The 23,899-nt window shown below is 36.5% G+C and overlaps 1 protein-coding gene and 1 pseudogene across 1 annotated transcript; one reads left to right on the top strand and one right to left on the bottom strand.

Moving 5' to 3' along the window:
* The first annotated feature begins 1,965 nt into the window (after positions 1 to 1,965).
* Positions 1,966 to 4,127, top strand: LOC130591234 (pentatricopeptide repeat-containing protein At2g13600-like; annotated as a pseudogene).
* Positions 4,128 to 9,444: 5,317 nt separating this feature from the next.
* On the bottom strand, positions 9,445 to 23,802 carry LOC104884652 (uncharacterized). The gene is given in 10 exon segments (XM_010669337.4): positions 9,445 to 9,949; positions 10,020 to 10,186; positions 13,422 to 13,546; positions 13,687 to 13,834; positions 13,927 to 14,032; positions 14,136 to 14,329; positions 20,763 to 20,825; positions 20,828 to 20,878; positions 22,776 to 22,848; positions 23,542 to 23,802. Coding segments are annotated over 9 exon segments (1,200 nt in total). The 5' UTR covers positions 22,828 to 22,848; positions 23,542 to 23,802; the 3' UTR covers positions 9,445 to 9,655.
* Between the last annotated feature and the right edge of the window lie 97 nt (positions 23,803 to 23,899).

Here is a 23,899-nt window from a genome sequence, read left to right as displayed (position 1 = left end):
CACATACGCTATACTGTTTTTGTTTAGAAAATTAAGGATGCTAAGGTTTGCTGAATAAGATTGAGTCCTGAGATTGTTATCCAAAGTCAATTGTCTGTACACCGAAATCCTGCAAAACAACGTTAGACTGCCCTGGGGGTTGTTCCGAGATTGCGTCTTCGACGCTCAAGTCAGTTGATGATCAAAGTAGAGAGAGAAAGTCTAGAGAGAGATGCTCTGGTTTCTTAGGTGAGAAATCAATACGTGTTCATTAATGAGGCAACTAGTATTTATAGTGTTTGGAAATCTCCAACTGAGGAGCATTTAATTGAGTGGGCTTTCCTGAGATTAATGGCAAGATAACCTTTTTGGGCCATCAGCCTTTTTTATTAGGATAACTTGATGGTAGGACCCATCGTTGATACCTAGGCAGGACAAAGGGGGGGGGCCTTCTTGCTTTAATTGGGATTTTGCTTAACTGAGCCCAAACACTCTGTCTTGAATACTTGCATTTGTACCTTTTAATGGTCCGTGCTAGTATCAAACCCCATAACTAGACTTACCCTTTTATATTGAACTCGTGTGCTGCTCTATTGGATATCATTCATGGGTATTGTCCTTTCCTTGAGGTATTCAACGCTTTGATTGATATGTATGGGAAATGTAGTGAATTGGGTTGTGCACGCAAAGCATTTGATAAAATGCCTCGGAGAAATGTAGTGTCTTATAATGCTCTTGTGGGAGCACATGCTAGAGATAGGAAAGACATGAGGGGTTCTCAGATAGTTTTTGATCGAATATACCTGCGAGAAATCTGATTCCTTAGAACACAATGGTTGTGAGTTATGTAAATAGTGGTGATTTGGATTGCGGCTTGTGTTGTTTTTCATCAGATGTGTGAGAAGAATGTTGTTACTTGGACAACTATGCTAGTCGGGTATACGAAAATAAGATGATGGATGTGGCTACGAAAATAAGATTGGACTTTTGGACTCTAGAGGGTTGAGTCCATGTTTAGTCCGAAATTTTTTTGACTCAAAAATTCCAAATCCAATTCAGTCCGACAAGTTTTGATCTGGACCGCATTGTTTTGTGGACTTTTTACGTTCCTTCACATAATGTTTGTTCTAATTACCATGGTCTTGCTGGAATATTTGTGAAATGCCTATTCATTTGTTCTTCTTTTTCAAAAACTTTTAACCGAAAGTTTTACATGTGATCTCGAAAGGAAGATATGAATAAACCAATTAACAACTTGATCTTGAAGTGTTATTTGAAAATTGCATTAACCTTGCAAAATGTATTTTGATAAAATAATTCTCATTGAAAATGCTTTACGTCAAAGCAAAGGAGCCTTCATGTAAGTGGCTAGTCATAGTTGACACATAATAGATAGTTAGTTGACATATGTCTGAGACGGGGAGCAGCAAGTGATAGTCTAGTGGTGTTGGCATCACATCCGATTTCAGAGATCCTGGGATCGAGTCTCACCTCTTGCAAGGAGAGATCCCTAGTATTCCCCCAACCTTGCAAAGGATTTCATCTTACCTTAAAAAAAATATGTCTGAGACAGGTCAAGATCCTAATACTCAAAGATTAAAATAAGACAAGACTAAAAAAATACCATAACCTAACACGAGTGAGCTTAGTGTAAGCTTAGGCTCTGTTTTTTTCAACTTATTTTTGCTTATTTGAATCTATCTGAACTTAATCGAACTTTTCTGAACTTATTAGACCTTATCAGATCTATGAACTTATTAGACGTTATTAGTTGTTATTAGACCTTATTATAACTTATTGCTTATTTTTATTGAATTTTACTTATCCGAACTTATTTTTTCTTTTAAGGATTGAAAATAAGTTGAACAAACGGGACTTAGTGTTTGCGATGTTAATTGAGTTGTTTTGAAATTTGTGCACATTACACGGCTATTAGACAAGTAGAGGATTATAGGAAAGTAGTATGTGTGACACTTTAATTATGGGATGGCAAGAAATGTGGTCCTGAAGCAAAATTTTGAAACCATATTATTCTCAAATTCATCACCCTTTGCCAAGTTATTGGATTGGTGCATCCAATCAAACTCAGTTCGTCATGGCCGTTGCGTTCATGCCCAGGTTCTCAAATCCCAGTTCTCATCTGAAGTTTTTATTCAGAATAGGCTGGTTGATATGTATGGAAAATGTGGGTTTGTAGTTGATGCACGTAAACTGTTCGATAAAATGCTTCACAGAAACATTTTCAGTTACAATTCAGTATTAAGTGCATTAACGAGATGGGGGTTTCTTGATGAAGCTTCTGAGGTATTTTTGGCTATCCCTGAGCGTGATCAGTGCTCCTGGAATTCGATGGTTTCTGGGTTTGCTCAGCATGATCGGTTCAAAGAGGCGGTAGAGTATTTCTTGGGGATGAATAGAGATGGTTTTGTTCTGAATCAATACTCATTCGGTAGTGTTCTTAGTGCTTGTGCTGGGTTAGTGGATTTGGAGATTGGAATTCAAGTCCATGGCTTGATGTTGAAGTCGTCGTGTTTGATGGATGTGTATATGGGGTCTGCTCTTGTTGATATGTATGCAAAATGTGGTGAAGTTGAATGTGCTCGGAAGGTATTTGATGGGATGATTAAAAGGAACCGAGTGACGTGGAATAGTCTGATTACATGTTATGAACAAAATGGTCCTGTGAGTGAAGCTGTTGAGGTGTTTGCAAACATGATGGATCATGGGGTAGATCCAGATGAAGTCACACTGGCTAGTGTGGTTAGTGCTTGTGCAACATTAACATTGATTGGAAAAGGTCGGCAAATTCATGCTTTGGTTGTGAAAAATGACAAGTACAGGAATGACCTAATTTTAAGTAATGCATTAGTTGATATGTATGCAAAATGTGGTAAAATTAATGAAGCTGGATTCATCTTTGAGCGTATGCCATCAAGAAATGTGATTTCTGAAACAACTATGGTGAGCGGTTATGCAAAAGCAGCAAGTGTACAGACTGCCAACTTGTTGTTTATAAAGATGACGGACAAGAACATAGTATCCTGAATGCACTTATGGCAGGATACGCACAAAATGGAGAAAATGAAAAGGCTCTCAGCTTGTTTCGGCAATTAAAGGGAGAGTCTGTTTTGCCCACTCACTATACATTTGGGAATCTTCTTAATGCTTGTGGAAATCTTGCTGATTTGAATCTTGGCATGCAGGCTCACGCACATTTGTTGAAACATGGAATTTGCTTTCGTTTAAGACCAGAATGTGACATTTTTGTGGGGAATGCTTTAATAGACTTGTACATGAAATGCGGCTCAGTTGAAGATGCAGTGCAGGTCTTCCAGTACATGGTTGAAAGAGATCATGTTTCATGGAATGCAATAATTGTAGGCTATGCTCAAAACGGATATGAGATTGAAGCTCTCGAGATGTTCAAGAGCATGATTTTATCTGGTGAGAAACCTGATCAGATAACAATGATTGGAGTTCTGTGTGCTTGTAATCATGCCGGTCTGCTGGAAGAAGGTCGCCACTATTTCTACTCAATGTTTAAGTTGCATGGTTTGGAACCATGGAAGGACCATTTCACATGTATGGTTGATTTGCTTGGTCGAGCTGGTTGATTTGCTTGGTCGAGCTGGTTGCTTTGATGAAGCAAAAGATTTGATTGAGAATATGCCAATTCAGCCTGATAATGTTATATGGGCTTCTCTGCTTTCTGCTTGCAAGGCTCACCAAAATGTTGATTTGGGGAAATATGTGGCAGAGAGACTTATGGAAATTGATCCTACTAATTCTGGTCCTTATGTTCTTCTCTCAAACATGTATGCAGAGCTTGGGATGTGGACAGATGTTAATAGGGTTCGAAAGCGTATGATTCAGGAGGGAGTTGTGAAGCAGCCTGGGTGTAGCTGGATCGAGATACAAAGCCATGTACATGTGTTTATGGTTAAAGACAAAACCCACCCACTTAAAGAAGAAATTTACACAACTTTGAGAAACCTTACCAAGCAAATCAAACTAGCTGGATGTGTCGTGACCCTTAGTGATTCAGAGATAGATGAGGATGAGATTGATTGTAAAGCAGTTTCATGTCATTCATGGGATATATAAAATTCTTCCTGGCTTGAGGTGACCCTCTTGTAATTTTTCTCTCATTTCTACTAGGAAATGATGTTTTTTTTTCTGTAGACCAGAGTAGATCATCTTATTTGAGGGAAGAGAACATAGCCTTTCTTTTCTGTCATATTATTTGGGCAACTTTATGCCAGACGAGTTTCAAATAAGATCTTTATCTCCCTGTGCTTGTGGTTTGGAATTTTGAGTAAGCATTGAACTAGTTCCTCTCTTCCTCTAAAGTCATCGCAAGAGCATTTTGGAGGCTCGGCTCTTTCTTCTTCTTCATGGAACTTCTTATGGCTCTCTTGGTGGGAAACCTGCTTGGCATTTTCCAGAAGAGGTTTATGAGAATGAAGACACTGCGAAAGGTATTTCTCTTAGAATCTGGTGCCTATCTTCTCTCTTCCTTTTAATTATTTTCTCACAATCCTCTCCTCATTACAGTGTGCGGAATCCACTCTACAATCTATCCTAGGTGACGTTTAACACGCATATTTTGTTGGAAATGCACCCATGGACCATATGGCTGTACACACAGCCGACAAACCAGATCCATTGAAGGACTTGAAGGTATTTCACTATCTGCCGGCTCAATCCTTTTAGGAAAAGATTGGGCCGAGCTTGCAAGTTGCAACTGTTTTATGTTAATGCCCTGAAACACAAAAATGAGATATGTTATCCTCAAAATTTATGTTTTATTTTTTAGCAAAGATTCTTCTTTCAATCGCAAGTAATTGTCAGGAACAAGTTTAATGATTATTTTACATAACGCCCCGATCCTCACACTCAATTAACAAATGCATTAATACAATAATCTTAGATGATTGCAGAACTAGTTGTATGCTCAGAACTTCCTCCAAGGAATCACTCTACCTAGTATGACCTAAGTCCTAGACAAGTTCTACTAGAACAACCGATGAGTATTTTAGATATAATGTCATTAGAGATCATGTTTTGGAGGAATATGTGAGTAAGATTTTGGAGAGCTGCTGGTTTGGCCATCCTATGTTGCTTTCTGTCCATAGAGAAATTAGGGATTTTCAGAAGAATCCTGCTATGGAATCCTTTTGTCTCTTGGTGAGGGAGAGCGAGAGCGAGAGGCTTACAATCGTTTGTTCTCTCTAAATTCCTTGTGGCTGTGGGAGAGGCTTAGAATTCCGTTGTTCACTCTAGCATCCTTGTGGACCGTGACTATCATATAGTGTAAGTGGCCTGCAATTTTATACTACTAGATTTGGGGGGATATCTTGTCCTCTTAGGTAGCATTTAGATAGAAGGATTTCCTTTGAATTCCTTGAATCTAATTATATAGAATTTGAGTCCCAAATTTGGTGTTTGGCAAATTACAGGAATTCTAGCTACAATTTGCGATTCTAACCATATATTTCCAAAAGCAAGTAATCAAGCATGAAATTACTTCACACATGTACAACTATGAAACTTGAGTAAAAGACAGATGTTGAAATGGAGAACTACCATCTGCATCATAATTTTTTAAAATGCTATGTTGTTATTCTACTAATGGTAGCATATATATGTTCCATGATTCACCCATCTTTTCAATAGTAAAATCTGTTACTTTTTCTTACTGACCTCACTTTCTCAGTAGCCAATTACTCTTTCTTTTTAGCTTACTCACTTCACTCTAGGAGAGAACCAAGGAGGAAGTACAAAAGTATGAGAGAGAAGCTGAAAAAAAAGGTGGAGAGAGAAACTAAAAGGCGAATTAAAATATTAAAAAAGTGGATGACATAGGTGGAAAAAGAGGAGAAAGTAGATGGGACACATTACCAAGAATGATAGAAAAAGCAACAATGTGTATATTAAAGTGAAACAGACCAAAAAGAAAAGTGTGTAGATTAAAAAGAAGCGGAGGAAGTACATGCTAAATTATAGAGAGATGGAGAGTGATGTTGGAAGTGAGGGAATGGGTTTGGTTTTGCAAGGAGATAGGGAGAGCTATGAGAATGGGAAGCTAGTAAGATTGTAGAAGATAAGGAAAGGGAACAAATAAACTAGAAGAACAAGGCTGGCGAATTTCAAATGACGTCCCAAAATATTGAATTTTTCGATTATTCTTTTCTCGACTGTTTTCAGTTACCCTAGGAATTTTAGCCAATTCCATAATTTCAAATTTTTGACTATCCAAACAAAAGAATTCACTAAGTTCTGGCATTAGAAATGACGTCTCAGAGACAGGCATCGAAACATTGTAATCTTTAAAGGCCACAAGCTCATAGATTGCACTTAAATGGTCACTTACGATAACGTACAAACTATTAGCTTCCCCACTAAACAACTGATGGAATCTTTCAACTCTTCTATTCCTCTATCGGTTTATGTGGACTACGTTATACTTCGTTGTGCACTTTTGACCACTGTGTCTATTGTAGTTGAAAGAAGTCTTAAAGATGGAAGTGATACAAGTGATGAGTTGATGACCACGATTCTTTACGTGCTCAAGTTTCTGGTACTATGAGTGTGTCTACTGAAATGGGTGATGAGAAATGCATTGAACGTTCACTCTATGATGAGTCAAAGGACCTCATCTTTGGGGTTTTACATGAGTTATTGATGTACCATGTTATTCCTTGCTTGAATTTAAATTACACATGGAGATTGAGGGTGATAAATTCATTGACTCTTTGAAATATGTGCATGATGATTGGTATTTTAGGCACTATTTGAGGGAGATTCAGAGTCAAAGATTCCGCATCCGAGTGTTCGTGCTTTGGGGGCATGCAAGCAAGGTCCTCCCTGACTGAGTATCCCATATATGAGTATCGTGATCCTAAGAGAGATGAGGTGATTGCATGTAGTCACTGTTTTGTTTTATGTTTTCTGTGTTTACTGTTTTGTTGTATGTTTTATGTGTTTCACCTGACTAGTTTTTTCTTTTGTTACAACTCTTTTATATGCAATTACAATTGGAAATGCAATCACAATTGGAAGCCTTGAACAATATTGTATGGTAGATACATGCAATTTGTACATTTCTTTCTATTTTTTAAGAATATTGCATAATATATATACTTATTATTTCAAAGTATAATATTAATAAATGAAAATTTTCCTTACCATGGGCATAGCCCAAGGCCTAATAACTAGTTATGTATACATTATTTGTTTTCTCTGGTTTAGGAGGGCACAATGCCTATGTCCGGAAATTGTCATCTCGCATTCTTAGTTAACCCATTGCCGAGTGGCTTTATTATTCAGATGTATGAGTATAGTTTGATTCTCCAGGGACGTATCTAAAAATCCCGTCGCACTTATGGAGATATTCTCGATATACATTTGTTCTTTTGGTGCTGATGGTCTTCGTTTGGACCTTGAGGGAAAAATCTTGGCTTATGACGACAATGAAACGTTTGTCATATTCGATGGGGATATGGGATCTAAATTATTACATTCTCATGACACAGTGAAACTGAAAACCCCTTATAGGTGCTACAACGGTGAGCACTTTTGTATAGACCTTTACCTGGAGGATGGTAAGGGGCGTGATATTAGCATTGGGTCTGTGTCATTTTATTTTAGCTATGTTCATTGCTTTTTCAATAGGCGTATCTGTTCAATTATTCGAGGTAGACATGGTTTTGTCGCTCTACATTATACAATCTTTAGTGATGCATTGCTAGCTAAATTGAGGTTTACTTTAAAGCACCACCTCCTAGAAAGGAGCAAGTAGATACCTACTATAGAGTTCATGGGGAGATTAAAGCAAGGTACAATAATTTTAAATATTCTACCCACTATGAGAAGTATTATCATAATACTCTATCTGAAGAGGGTGATTTGAAGGTTGTGGAGGTTCCTGGTGTTATACCATTGTCTAAATCTGTTGTCGTGCCAGTGAACACTTCTCTCATTGTGTTAACAAAATTGCACGTGCTCTTTCACGGTGAACGAGTTGATACTTTGCAAAATGAGCAGACATTCGACCGTGAGTCGGAAGTCAGGTACGATGAAATCCTATGTTCAAATTTTCACTTACAAGTGTTTTGGAGTGGACAAGGCTTCCTGGATAGCAGCTTCATAACCTTTAAAGAGTCGCATTATTGGCGTTAGGCTGTTTTTGCTTAATTACTTTTCTGTTCTAGTAGATTGTATTGATTTTGCAGTTATTTATGACTAATTATTCTTCTTTCACTCTTAAAATGAACGTGTAGATCCATTAATTTGTATGTGAATCTTGCACTTCTTTGCTTTAAAATTATGATCTATCTGTCATGAGTTATGACGGCTTATTTTCCTTACTATCAAAGAAGTGCAGTAGGAGCATTGTGAAAAGTTCATAAATCTAACTCTTTTAGTTAAACCTCCTATCGACCCAAGATGCAATAGGTGCATGTTTGAGTTGAGTCAACTTGGTTGATCATTTGGAATGAACGTAACAAGGTGGTACATAGTGATGCCACCGACTACCGTAAGCCTCATGGATGCTTTCCGGCAAGTTAAGGAGACGAATTGAGATGAGAGGATGCTTACACATGAAACTATAGATGAGGTTGTGTGGCATGTGTCTCATGCAGTATTGTTTAATATGAATGTCGATGGTGCCACTTTTGGTGAAGCTCGTGTTGGGTTCGGAATACTGCATTGGGTTATGTCGTAAAATCTGCTTACCACAGTTGGAGTACAAATGAGATGCAAATTTAATAGAAGCAAAAGCATTGATATTTTGGTTGAGAATGGCATTGAAAGTCCATGCTATGTTACCGTTTGATTTTTGTTTAGGAGTGTTACTTTTACTATTTTGTGCCTTACTTTTGTGTGATAATAAAGTGTAATGTGCTTTGAGAGTTGAGCAGCACTACGGTCGAAACCCATCTGCATCGGTTTGCTGCTTCATAAATACTCTCGTAGTCCCCTGACCCTAGCCCTAACCCCAAACAAAAAGGGAAGACATACAGTAAAAATAAGTTAAGCTAGGTTCAGCAAAAATAAGTTCACTCTAATAAAATAACTCCCAGATAAGATGGAGCATGTATATGTTGTAGATGGATAGAACGAAAGACAACTTAGACGAGTCGCCTCTGAACTGGCCCACAGGGTTTCTATCTAAGCTGATCTTATGTTGTCAACTCATCTCATGTTCCCAACACAACTAGACTGATCAAATGTCATCTCTACTTCACCCTTGTCCTTGTTCTTTATATTTTAGGGATGCTCAAAACCCGCAAATTATCTCACCAAAGCCACACTTCAATGCCTCCACCTCCGCTACTGATAGGTCTTCCAGCATTGTTTTGGCCTTGTCGACCACCAAAGGTCCAACATGAGCCTTATATGCCAAGTCAACCACCAAGGTAACCCTTTTTCTAGAGCTAAGTAAGATAAGGAGCTACAGTGTTATAACAAAAAAATGTTCTTCATGGCTATTAGTATTGAGCATGACTTTGAAACATTTAGATACCGTCATATGAAAACAACAGGAGATAGAAAAGAATGCTAAACTTTACAGGTAAAGATCTGCGAATCAGCGAATGTAAACTCTATACTCTATATAGGCAAAGCCAACACTGAACTATAATCAGCCAAACTTATGGCTGCTCAGGTATTCTTAATCACATTTCTCTCTGGCAACACCAAGAATGTATCGGTTCAAATGCTGACCAAAAACCTCCGTAGAAAATGACTCCACGACATGCTGACGGGCTTCTTCACCCATTTTTTCTGCTAATTTAGGATTTTGAATGAACTTTTCCATAGCCAAGGAGAATTCATGTGGAGTAGGGTCACAAAGAAATCCTGTGACTTCATGTTTAATAGTTTCTGTCGGTCCTCCGCTGTTACATGCAATGACTGGTTTATAGGCTGCCATTGCCTCTAAAGGTACAATGCCAAAGTGTTCGTCCTGATGATATACGATAAATTAGAATAAACTTTTGTATGTTTATTCTTTAAGAATCGTGATATATACATACCTGTGGAGTATAAAGAACACATAGACATTGGGAAAGAAGAATGTTCCTTTCGCTAGTAGAGCAAGATGTGATGAAATTGACTTGATCAGCTACTCCTTCCCTTTGTGCTAAGAGCTTCAGTTCCTTCAAGTACTCCACGTTTTCCCTCAGCCGATTATCATAGCCACCTGAATTGGAATTTAATGTCACAAGATGCAAATATAGACCAGAAAAACAAGTACAGCTAGTAAGTTTCTAAGGCAAAGAATGTAAATTAATTATTATAAAAATAAAGAGCAATCTGCTATATAATTCAACATAGCTTAGAAAACATCAATGGCAGATATCAAGGAAGATGAAGAAGATATGATCTATCAACTGTAATTGCAACAAAGTGTAAAGATATTCAAGCTTTCGAGAGGCTTGATTTTCTCCTAAATGAAACTCTTAAAAGTTAGCCAGAACTTACATCAATATTTAACGTACTTTCTCTCTCCTTAATATGCCATAAATACCTCTGTTTCTTATTAATCTACTCAGTTTGTACTTTGGCACTATTCACATATTTCAGTTTGACTATCATTATGTTTTCTACATAAAGAAAAATATAGTCATGTGAGATTTTGTTAGATTCGTCTTAACATAAAGATTCCACATATCAACTTTTTTATAATTTTTACTTGTTCATAATTAGAGATATTAATGGTCAAAGCTCTATATTGGCAAGCGTGAGTCAAACTGTGTAGATTGAATAGAAACAGGGATAGTATATCGTACCTTTCCTCTAGCAAACTACATACCTTATTCTACAAGATACTACAAAGTTAACAATAATTTTACTATCTAAAGTGCCCCACTCCATAGCATTGATTCATACTTCATAGCAATCCCCAACTGCTTTACCAAAAGATTAAAGAAGAGTGAATGGAAACAGGAACATAGATCAAAGGACGACAAACCTCCTAAAAGTTCTAAAAATAACTACACATGTACCAATGAATGATCTACAAAGAAACTACCTCCATGTGTACCGATATAAGGAGGACAACACCACTAGAATTCTAAATCAAATCCATCAGAATACACAACGGAACTACATAAGTACAGAGCTTGACAAACATCCCACTATACAGCAGTATAAATATTCACCTACTAATACCCTCCAACCTATCCGAAATCCTTAATCGAAATCAATTAGCAGATACAGCTGGACAGCTGATCTAAAAGACTGCATTGGTTGCAATGGCCCAACTTATTAAACTGACCCCCCCCCCCCAACACTCATACACACAAACACGCTGCATGTCCTCACCCTGACGAAGAAAAGATGATCCATTCTCACCAATAAGATAATTTCCAAAAGAAGAAAGAGTTCAGCAAAAATGTAACGGCGATCAGGAAACTGAGGATCAACCAGGGATCACACTCATCCTATAAGTTTGAGAATCTCTAATTATTTGTCAATTATGTGGAAAATTTTGAACAGTATCAGATCATTTTTGACATCTTATATATGGTTTGCGCCAAAGCATGTCAAAGTGTCCAGTTGTTCTAACAGGTTGAAATGTTTCTTCTCGGCCATATTTGCAATGAAGACTCCTTGGTCAACATTGCCCTACAAGATGGTGCCTCTAGCCCCCATAGAACGCTAAAGACCAACAGTTTATCAACCTCAACCCTGAGCCATAAGGTAAGGTCCTATGAATTAACATAGCTTAGACACAATTCATGGAAGATTACAAGAAACAAGATGATGATATGATCTATGTTACATGGACACGGGTACGGGTATCAGATACGGCAATCTTAAAAATTTAGGATACTGGGATACCGTCCTAAATTTGGACTTGGGTACGGGGATATGGCAATTGAAAATATATTTATATACAAAAAAATGATTATATTAAAAAGTGAATTCGACAGCTCTTGGCATCCTTCTCGTGGCCTTCTATGCACATCACACGATAAAAGACATAGTAATAGTATTGGAATAAATGATAACCTTTTCAACAAAAAATTAGAATGAATCAAATGATACTCCCCTTTAATACTAGACTACTACCCTAAGCCTAGTGGCTAGTCCCTAGTAATACAGTACTACCTACCCTCTTATCAAAAAGTAAAAATAGAAAAGATCAAAAATAATGAAATAATTAAAGTAAACTAGTAAAATATCAAAGAAAAAGAGAGTACGACACTTCACTTTCATCTTCATTCATCGCGACATTACTGGTTATTTTCTCTCATTCTCCCTTATGCCGGTAACTTTACCAGTGACATGGCCGGCAACAATCACTGTCAAGCAATCAATTCGTCTCATCGCGGCGTTCAAAAGCCCCATAATTTCGTTCAACTAGATCGACGCTTTCACCTTCAATTTTCAGATATGGGTTTCACTACTCGAACCCTAGATCAAAAATTGATGGTGGTATCGTTCTTCTTTGGTGCAATTGTGCAAATTCAATGGAAATTAGAAGGTATGTGGACAATTTGTAACAAATCTGATTTTTTTTCAAACATGTCTTCGCTTTACCTCTTCCCCTACCTTGCCGTATCCAGGTGCAAATAGCCGGATCCGACACGTATTTCGAACCCGTATCCGTGTCGTATCGTGTCGACACGGGTGCGCCGGCGAGATCGTCGTATCCGAGTATGATACGATATGATTAATATAGTGAAAATCACAACATAATGTAAAGATATTCAGGCTTCTAAGAGGCTTGATTCTCTTGCAAATGAACTCTCAAAACTTAAAAGCTCAGCAAAACTCTCATCAGTGTTCAACGTGCTCCTATCTCTCTAATAATATCTATATATACGGGTTTTCTCCTAATAAACTACCTATCTTATTCCCCAAGTCAACTAACATTACAGTGGTAATACCTAAATTACCCTCACCCTCAAGTATCAATTCATGACACAAGTCTCCATGTGGTTTTGGTTTACCTTCCTTCATAAGACCATCAAGCTTCTTTGCAAACAATGCCTAATTTTCAAGCACTGTTAATACACTGGGAAGCAACAGAACATCCAATAGCCTCACAAGTCTAAACATTGGAATTCAGGTAAAAAATTTCCCACAGATCTATCATCAGCAGCAGGGAAGCGCTCTAAAAAATTATGCAAAAAGATCTTTTTATTGTCTGCTACAAAACCAACATATTTGCATTTTATGTGGTCCACCAAAACTTAATATTATTATTAAAGTTTGTCACCCCCAGAGTAGAGTAAACACCAAATCCACTTCTTATGCCCACATTCCTCCAGTCAAGTGAACATGCAAAGTTATACTATAACATCAAGTACATCTGGAAAGCGAGTAAAGTGGGTCCTTACAATGATCATGGTACATGATTCACCAAAGCTTAACATAATGATAAACTGAAAGGAGGAAAGACATGAAATTAGGGTTCAGTTACGTACCTGCAATAGTCAGTGTTACGTCTTTTGCATTTATTTCCTCACGGGTGAGAAGCCTTGCAAATGCTGAAATTGCCAAATCAATGTTCTTCTTTCGCTCAAAGCGGTTGATTGACAGAAAGTTCATTCTATATGTCAGTAAAATGACAAGTTAGATATAAACGGTGGTCCAGAATAGGATATTGCCAATAAATAGCCTATACAACAGTTGTCTAGAATTATGCCTAGAGCTTAAAGAAAACCAAGCATGTACAAACATGTTCGTTACTTAGATGCATGAGCTTCAGCAAACTGGTCGACATTAACTGCGGGGTAAAGAACTGAAGGACGAACTCCACCAGCATCTAGATGCTTAAAAGTGCTCGCAAAAGTTGATGCAGTAAACTTACTGTTTACCAGAATCAGATCCGCCATTCCTGTATATCCATGCATAAAAAAAGAAGCATGTTCGTGAGAACAATTAAAGAGTAAGAGTATAGCTAAAAGATATCTAAATGCAAAAACATACCAGTTGTCTTTTCTTCTACAAAATCTATAGGCGTTCGATATATTTTCCTAAGTAGGGTAGTGTGTTTAGCCAACAGAAGATCCGGAAAATGACAATAAAAGACAACCTGTTCACAGAAAGAATTACCACGTAAATTACACTATCCTGTCTAGAACATAAACAAGACCAATCCACCTTCACCAAGATATATAGGAAGCTTAAACAATTACCTTAATTGAATTTTTAAGCTTCAAAAATGGAATAACTATGGAGACTTGATCAGCCAATATAACATCAAACGATGGCCACATGATCAGAACACAGAGTGCAACAAATATGCATCGGAGGTAAGCACAAACAGCATGCAGTCGATAGAAAATATGCCGTGGTAGAAAATCTCCGTACACAGTGACTGGAAAGATACCTGTTTAGGTTATCCGAAGAGAAAACCAACGAAATTATTCACTTATGCGTATAATATGGAGTAGAAAGACAACAGCATTCATTGAAAAAACGACAAAATTATTCACTTGTGCGTATAATATGGAGTAGAAAGACCACAATATTCAACAATGAACTTTGCTTCATGGATGACACCTTTAGACATGCTTATTTAACAACAAACTTGTGAACACTATGTACTTATGCGTATATTTTGGAGTAGAAAGGCCACAGTATTCAACAATGAACTTTGCTTCATGGATGACACCTTTCGACATGCTTATAACAACAGAATTGTGAACACTATGGACTTGCTCACCTGCAAATTCATTTCATCTTACAAGTCTCCCATGTACAGTAACTTTTAGAAGGAGCAACAGGAGAAAAAAGTTACGACGGAGATCAACATGGTTGTCACTTCTTATGGTTAAAGAGAAATCACATAATTTATGGTCTGGATGCTCTGTGGGATGGAATAGTGTCTCTTGCCTCCTTCTAATTGACCAAAATAAGGACTTATTTTTTAGCCTTTCTACTTAAACGTTGGCTAATTTATATTTTAGTTTTAGATAAAGGTAAGTAGAAAAGCTATAAATAAAGTTTTATAACAGGAGAATAGAGTTGTTAACCGTTGAAATTGTATAAACTTTTATTAGTTTCGGCTTCAATGCTCATACCATAAATTTCTGCACCTTTGTATCAAATCGGATTTTCGGAGTAGGATTCGGATCTTAATCAGGGGAGCGAACAAGCGGTCAGATTCGGAGTTCACGGATTCATAAACGGGTCAGAGTCGGAGTTTTGTAATTGGAGCCGGTGTGTGAGCCGGATTGAAGGTCCATTTCCTAATCGGGTAGGATTCTGATCTAGTGCCCTCCGACCCGACTCCGACCCATTGCCATTCCTAGATGGGAGGATAAGTGGTGGATTTCATTTTCCAAATTGATTTAAATATAGTGGATAAATCTTTTGAAAAGATCCAAAAAGGAAAGTGATTGCATCTTTTTGAAACCGAGGGAGCACCATGCAAGATGATAGAGCAAATACAGGAGTCATTTGAGCAAACACTTAGGGACAGTTTTTGCTATAAAAGAAAACATAGGATAATACAATAATAGCTTATTTGGATACAAGCAAATCAATTCAAAAACCAGAAGTGAATTCCTTTGTTTGGATAGTCAAGAATTTGAAACTATGGAATTGGCTGAAATTCCTAAGGTAAATTTAAACAGAAGAAAAGAAGAATTGGAAATTCAAAATTTTAGGACGTCATTTGAAATTTTCCAGCCTTCTTCTTTCTTGTTTTTCGGTTCCCCTTCCCTATATTCTACAATCTTAGTAGCTGCCCCTTCTCACAGCTCTCTCTCTCTCTCTCCTTGCAAACCCAAACCCATTCCCTCACTTCCAACATCAGAGCCTGATTCTCTCTCTCCATCTCTGCACAATTTAGCATGTAAATGGCTACTGAGAAAGTGAGGTCAGTAAAAGTAACAGATTCTACTATTGAAAAGAAGGGCGAATCATGGAAAATATATGATATCATTAGCAGAACAGCAGAGCATTTTAGAAAATTATGATGCAGATGGTAGTTCTCAATTTCAATGTTTGTCTTTTACTTAAGTTTCATAGTTACTTGTGTGAAAGTGATTTCATGCTTGACTGCTTGCTTTTGGAAATACATAGTTAGAATCGCAAACTGTAACTAGAATTCCTATAATTTGCCAGACACCATATTTGGAATTCAAATTCTAGATTTTGCATTCCATTATTAGATTCAAGGAATTCAAATGATATGCTTCTATCCAAATGCTACCTAAGAGAAAAGAGGACAAGATATCCCCCAAAATCTAGTAGAATAAACTTGCAGGCCACTTACACTATATGATAGCCATGGCGCACAAGGATTCTAGAGTGAACAAGGAAATTGTAAGCCTCTCCTGTAGCCACAAGGAATCTAGAGAGACGATGAATTGTAAGCCTCTCCAAAAGCCAAAAGGATTCCAAAAGCCTAAAATATATCGGGACACAAAGTAACATAGGATGGCCAAACAAGCAGCTCTCCAGAATCTTACTCACTAGCTCCTCCAAAACGAGATCTCTGATGACATTATATCTAAAATACTCATCAGTGTTCTAGTAGAAGTCTTGTCTAGGACTTAGGTCATACAAGGTAGAGTTATTCCCTGCAGGAAGTTCTGAGCATACAAATACTTCTGCAGTCATCTTTCATGCTATTACTGAGGGAGGGGGTAGAAGGCAGGGAAAAGAACTTAAGGATATTCATTCATCAGTACCATTCCCTCCTATGCACCTATCCCTTCTCTATTTTTGTACAGATTATGGTACAGATATAATTTAAAAGTTCTTCATAGACAATAGACAGCGATGCGCCAAGTCTTGAATGACCCTCCACCAGCCAAATAATCTGTCAAGGAAATCCTCGAAGGGCTTTGAGTTAGGCTATGTCAACTATACAAAAGTTATGTAACCCTCCAGGTTGTCAAATGAAAGGTTTGAGATGCACTTTGACATAAGAATATCAATTATAAGTCACCAAACAAGATTCTCAATATAATAGGGTATGATTTTTGACAAATAGCTACTCCTCGGATCATATTCTCACAGTTGGAATTTGGATCCGGATATACTTTCCTTCTCCTCTTGAACAACAAATAGCTAACCTATAAATGAGATACGACAGAAGACGAATACATCCACTAGATTCCATTACCCTAGATGTCTCCCAAAGAGATGTTGTGACATCAGTCTTCCCTTAAAATACAACACACACAGACGAGAAAATGCAGTTATGCAAAGGCTTTAACCTTTCTCCTAAACACTAGGTTTCCCAATGTAATTTGCAAAAAGATAGTATTATGCAAAATACTGGAAGTGATGATGCACAGCCTCCGATAGAGAAGATCAGATGAATCCGTTACTTAAAATCACCTCCAAGGATAGCCTGAAAAGGAATAATCTCCAACACACCCAATAAATTCATAATGTTCACTAAACTCCAGCTAAAGGGGTTCTACGAGAACGAAATTCTAACACAATCCAGCACAGGTGGAAAGTAATAAAGTGGGGAAAGAAATGAAGAAAGGTTGCTGCCCACATAACAATAATCTTATTGCTCGCCTTGAGTTTGTATTTGACTACAACAGGAGACAAAATAAGACATTAATGAAGCGGTACTAGGTTATGAATGATGCTTAAGTGATTATGTAGATAAACTGTTTATCACCAGCTTTTATGCTTTGCCAAGTGACACTCCCTTGGTGACTTTCTAATGAGTCTCTTCATAACTTATGATAAAAAACTTATACGTCTATTATGGAACTTTTCTACTTTCCTTTTACTTTTATATGGAATCCTTATTATCTAGAAAAAGCATTCATCTAGGAGAACTAGGACTACCATTATTCTTATAGTAGCCTTCTCAGTTCTCACTAGTGTATACCGCATTATTGCTATGATGCTTAGCAGTTCTCTTTATTTAACCATATAACATAGTTAACTATTTTTGAGCTAGACTTAGAGCAAGTTGGGGCCTTTCGGCTAAGGTTAGGGAATGTGAAGGCTTTGCTTGAGTTGAATACGGAGAGTCATTAGTGATAATGCTTTTCGTGTAAGGCTATGATGGTACTTTGTCATTTCAATGGGAACCTAAGAGACAATTTGACCCTAAGGCGAGATGGTCTTCTGCTCCTTTTCTTCTCACTTGTTCATTATGTGTCTATCTCTCATTACTAAAGCTTGAATTTTTTTTTTAAGGATCAAAAGGCCAGGAATGCTGGGTGTTTTAGTTTCATATTCATTTATCATATTGTTCTTTTCGTGTCTTTCAACCTTTTGAGTCCAATAAAAATTGGTCACTATCCTCAAGATTCTTGAGGTGATTATGGAAATTGACTTTTTCTCATGTCTAAGGATCAATCTTGAGCTTCAGTCCTTTATTGGGTATACTTCACTAGCATAACTATGTTTTTAGGTGTGTGACTGAGAGCTTTCATATTAAACTTCACATAGCTGATTTCGGATGACCTAGAAAAGGAAATATGGCACCCCAATGCATTCCTAACAAGAAATGCAAAAAATAACATTGCTCCTTAACACTGCAAAAGCTATTCCTTATCTCCTTACTAGCAAGACATAAAGGGCAAGATAATAGGATCCAGAAATAATGTTTGTCATAGGTGCGTTATATACAAGGAAATCTAACAAAGAAGCACATTCAAGAAAGCTTAACAAGTCAATGAGCCCCCTCCACTTCCTATCACAAAAGAAGACTTGTCACCATCCCTTTCTCAATATACTTGGTAAAAGAGATGAAACAAAAATAATAACACTATCCCCCCTCCCGATAATCCTTGAAAAACAAAATGCACTATTTATTACACATAATTCACCGGGAGAGAAAAGAATGTTATGAAAACTATAAATTTGACATAACCTTGCAGGGTTGTCAACATCTCACGAGGAAAAACTACAAACAGGTCTTATTGGTGTTACAAGAAAACACAAATATGATGTCCAAGAGACTGCAATTTTATAGCTTTTAGATATAAAAGTGACAATATTTGATTCACAAATTCACAAACCATTGTCATGTTCAAAAATCATGAAATATTATTCAAAGAATCCTCCTTCACCAAATCCCACTACTATGTATAACGCCCTCAAATAAATCCATACGAAGCTAATCTTCCTCATAACCATCAAAAGAACTAGAAATCTCTTCCTGGAAAGACCTATCTAACCAAGAACTATCAACCATAAAAGGTGACCACTCAATACCATCCAATATAGATTTACCCCGAAAGGCCTCTCCAAAGATGCCTTCATAAGACAAAAAACAACATAATCTTGGCAATAATGGCATCTTGATCCCTAAATCCTCAATGTAACTATTATATTTCCTACTAATCTCACGAAAGAAAAGGCATATATTAAAATTTCATTCCCTTGGCCACTTCACGTTTACCTTATATCTCACACTCTTCTTCAAAAGACCCTCCAAGGATTACATTTCGAAGATTTGCATTTCTTCTCCATCTTCTATATCAATACCCTGCATAGTCCAGACCCAAATCATCACTCTGCATCTCCTTAAAAGCCTCTTTCTTCAGATTTCAAACATCTCAAGAAACCCTTTTACCCCAAATGTCCAACATCTGCTACAAGAAATTCAAATTCCTCATATACAATATAGGACCTAAAATGGAACTAACACATCCATCTCAGACACTTTAACGAATCCTACTAGCACAGCTTGGTGTTTTTCAATATACAATCAAACCCGAGGTCCTTCTAGAAACCAATAGTAAACAAGCAGTGGCGGATCCAAGATTCGACTCACGTGGATTCGAAGTCGTTCGAAAAATAGATCAAGATAAATTGATCCAAAATTGCAAAACTACCACGAAAACTAAGGAAGTTGACCGATAGGGTGACACAAGAAATATTATTAACAAAGCATTTTGATTTTTCTATATAATGGCCAATTGTGTTGTAAGATTTTCGTTAAGTATTCAAAATGCAACAACAATAGTATTCCTTCTGTTCGTATTTGTTCTTCATGTTTTCTTATTGGAATTTCTTCAAAGTTCTTCCAAGTTCCAAATTCCAATAGAGACTATATTACCATATTTAGACAACAAAAAGTACGAGAAAGGTACCAAAAAGTAATGAAAAAATACAATAAAATACAAGAGAAACTCCAAAAGTACGAGAGAACTTCTAAAAAGTAAGATATATAGTGCAAAATATATGTTACTTTTCCCATATTCCTTAACAAATAGTCTTGTATAAAGTATAGAAGTAATAAATTATGAACATATTAATTAACTTTAAGAAGACATTAACTCTTTACGAACTTAAAAATTAGAAAACAAAATCATTTAGAAGTAAAACATAGAGAAGAGACTCTAATAAATTGCTTGATTTGAATAATATAAGTGGAAAAAAGAGTTTGTCGATTCCACTTTCACTCTTTTGCCTCGAAGACTTCCAAGTAAATTATAATGAGCCAATATACTTCAAACAAAATAAAATATAAATGAAATGTTGTACAGCTGAAGTGAAAAGTGATTGTAAATCTATGTAGGGAAGCCAAAATAATGAAAAGGACAAAAAGAAACAAGAACGCGCTTGCCACTGAACCAAGGGCATCTAACTGAAGCATATTGCAACAATAACATGATAACATGTTTCCTATCATTCAGCTTTTCGCCGATTTTCCTTTTATTTTTTTCCTGATTTTTGTGGGTCAGGTGAAACCACGCATGATCCACCCATGGAAACAAGAACACCTTGCAGGCTTGCAGGCATAATTTTTATGAGACATCTTCACTATGAGGAGATAAGTCCCTAGATAAGAGGAAAATGACAAAACATATGGTGGTGGATATGCTCACCGCTAACAGTCTCTTCAAAACAACGATTTCTGTCATGATGTGATGTGAATATATGCACATCAGCCCATGGGATGATAATTCCATTGCAGCATCTACGATCAATCTCTCAGCTCCTCCTACAAAACATGGAAAGTTCCCATGATCCACCATACATCAAAAAATTTAGAGAATCGTATAATGTAGCATAAATAAAAGCATATTTTGGAAACAATGCCAAGAGAAAGAACACATAAAATGGTGATAAGGAAAAAAAGAGTCAAGTGGTTATGAGAAATGGTGACAATTATCAGGTTATGTAACAATTCTCTGCTACTAATATCATAGGACTATCAGCATTAGATATTCTTTAATGAAATAGAGCACCATATATTGGAGAATTGGAGGTGCTCCAACTCATTATCGCTCACAATATCATAAAATTTTATGAAGCTAACAGATGGTAGCAATTGAATAGCATAAAAGATAAGGATAAGAAATTCAGCTCTTTTAAAAAAAAAAAAATTTAAAAAACCACCCTCTTCTCCCCTTCCAATGTTTTGCAATCAAATTTTGCTTTTTTTTTTTTGCAATATTACCTCATATAAGAATGACACTTTATTTATTTTTTCATAGTTCATTCAAACTTTTGATAATCCTAGCAAACCCAAATACATTACATGTTTCAAACTTATAGAAACCCTTGCAACCATGAGCACTAAATTCACCAAATACAACTAAAACCTGGCACCACTTCTTCATATTAATGATCCTCAAAGCCTCCAAACTTTCTGATGGCATCTTCACATAAACCTTAGCTTTTGTATCACTGAATTGCAGTAAAATCTTAGTATAAAAAAGAACGAAGTGCTTTGCAGCGCCAAAGAAAGTTCAATATTCAGACATGAGGTGCAAAGGAAATGCACACGCATCATGCACATGAGGAGCCAGGGAGATAGAGGGGAAAGACAAATGGAAAGGGAGGGTTGCTTCTTTAACCGCATCGGAGTCCCTCATAGTCCTTCCCGCTCCTAGGGTTGCTCGAGCCTCGATATGATGAGGCTAAGCACCTCACATCTAGCATACTTGAGGCTCACTAATTACAACTAAGGTTTTCAGAATTTGAGCTCAAAAGAAAAGTTTCATACTTCTGAAATGAGTAACAAATTGATATGAAAGAGAAGTCGTTATATAGAGTTCTAGTTTTGTTAGGATTCTATGTAAATTAGGAGTTTTATTTTAATTAAGTATTTAAGTGATAAAGGAATCCTATTATACTTAGGAGTCTAATTCCTTATCATTGAGTCTAAGTAGGAGTCTTATTTACTAATTATATTAGGAATAGGCGTGTGATAAGTATAGGTTATTATTTGTCTTTATCCTTAAGATAAAGATAGAAAAGTTATAGTTGTTATCTTTAAGATGTACTAGTCATAATAGGTTTAGGAATCTTGTACTATAATATGGGATTTTCGGCCATAAAATAATATAGAGATTTATAGATTAAAGTTTAATTTTCTTTGTGAAATTTTCGGACTTCTTTGTGATTCCAAACTTGAATCAATTATTTGTGTTTAGATTTAAGATTGATTGCTTAATTCTTTGGTTTGAGAGTGAATCAAGACCCAATTCGTGAATTACTTTGTGTTTATCGAATTGTTATCCTTAATACTTAAAGAAAACCTTAAAGATCCAGTCTTTCTTTCAAGATTCTTTGATTTCCATAAAACTCGACTAAAGTACATTCACATTCATATCACAAACTCACGTAGTGTCAATAAACAGCGTGAATGATTATCACCAAAGAACTAAATCGAAACACAGTGTTCACTGAAATTCAATTACTTCCACCATTAATCGGCCAAAACTCATACATACATCATCATTGTGTAATCAATAAAAATAGGCAAGAATTCGGCAGTTTTCTCACTGAAAATATGGCTAACAACACAATCAACACTTCAATCTACAATAATTCAACCAAATCATCCACAAAATTAAAATTTTACCAGAAAGACTATGGATTAGAAAAATTACCTATACCAAGATCTGGATGTATAATTGCTATCTTCAACTTTGAGTTTTCCATCTTCGTTGATCACAGACAACACTGAAAACCAGTAAACGAGAGGAGAGAGAGAATGAGAGATTTTCTTGTGGCGGATCCAGGAATTTTTTAATGGTGGTTCACCATCAATTACCGTTCACTAAATCAAAATAATTTTTTTTAATAAAATACTCCAAACTAAATTTCAATCGAAAGAAAATAAATATATAACCAATAATTATACAAAATACAACCAAATAGTACTAGAAAAACCAAATATCCAAATTATATTAAAAAATACAACCAAATACTAGTAAAAATGATTACAATTGCTCGCGACGAGTTTTCATGTTTTGCATTTTGTTTGGAGTACGTGTTCTCTTCATTATCAAATCTGAAAATCAAGTAACACTTAACTAAATTTGATGTATCTCACCAATGAAACATATGCCAATTTGTGATAGACTCATAGACCATCAATTATCATCAACAAAATCAGCAATAAAGTGTGATAACACCCAATTCAAACATAACGTGGTTTCAATTATCAAACACCAACAAGACAAATGCAATAACACACAAATCAAAATACAACAACAAAATCAACATTTATAACAATTCTACATTACATAATCTGATATATAAACACCCATAACAACTAAAATTGCAATTTATTTTTCAATTCTCATGAAATTGATAAACCTAATTTATAAAGTAAAACAAGAAATCAAACAAATTGAATAGATTAAGATGTACCTAGAGAAGATTCCGTCCACCGTCGTCCACCAAAGAAGGAATTCCGACCACCTTTGTGGCTGCACGTCGGCGAATCGTCAAGGATGATGGCGAAACCACGAATCGCCCACGAAGGACGAAGCAACCAGCAGTAGTGCAGTACTGACGATTTGACAAAGCCACGAGTCGCCCAAGACTGTTAGTCAATGAAAGCGCCGCCGGTGAGGCCGCCGGACGAGGCCAGTCAAGCCACCGGCGTTTATTTTTTTGCGTGAGACTGAGGTTTGCGTGAGACTGTGAGAGAGAAAGGTAGAGGTCTGCAGCGTGACTCGTGAGAGAAACGAGCGTTTTTTTTTTCCGTTATTTTTTGATTTTTTTT

This window comes from Beta vulgaris, chromosome 4 (genome assembly GCF_026745355.1).
Source record: "Beta vulgaris subsp. vulgaris cultivar EL10 chromosome 4, EL10.2, whole genome shotgun sequence".
NCBI lineage: Eukaryota > Viridiplantae > Streptophyta > Magnoliopsida > Caryophyllales > Amaranthaceae > Beta > Beta vulgaris.
This window is presented reverse-complemented; position numbering and strand designations above follow the sequence as displayed.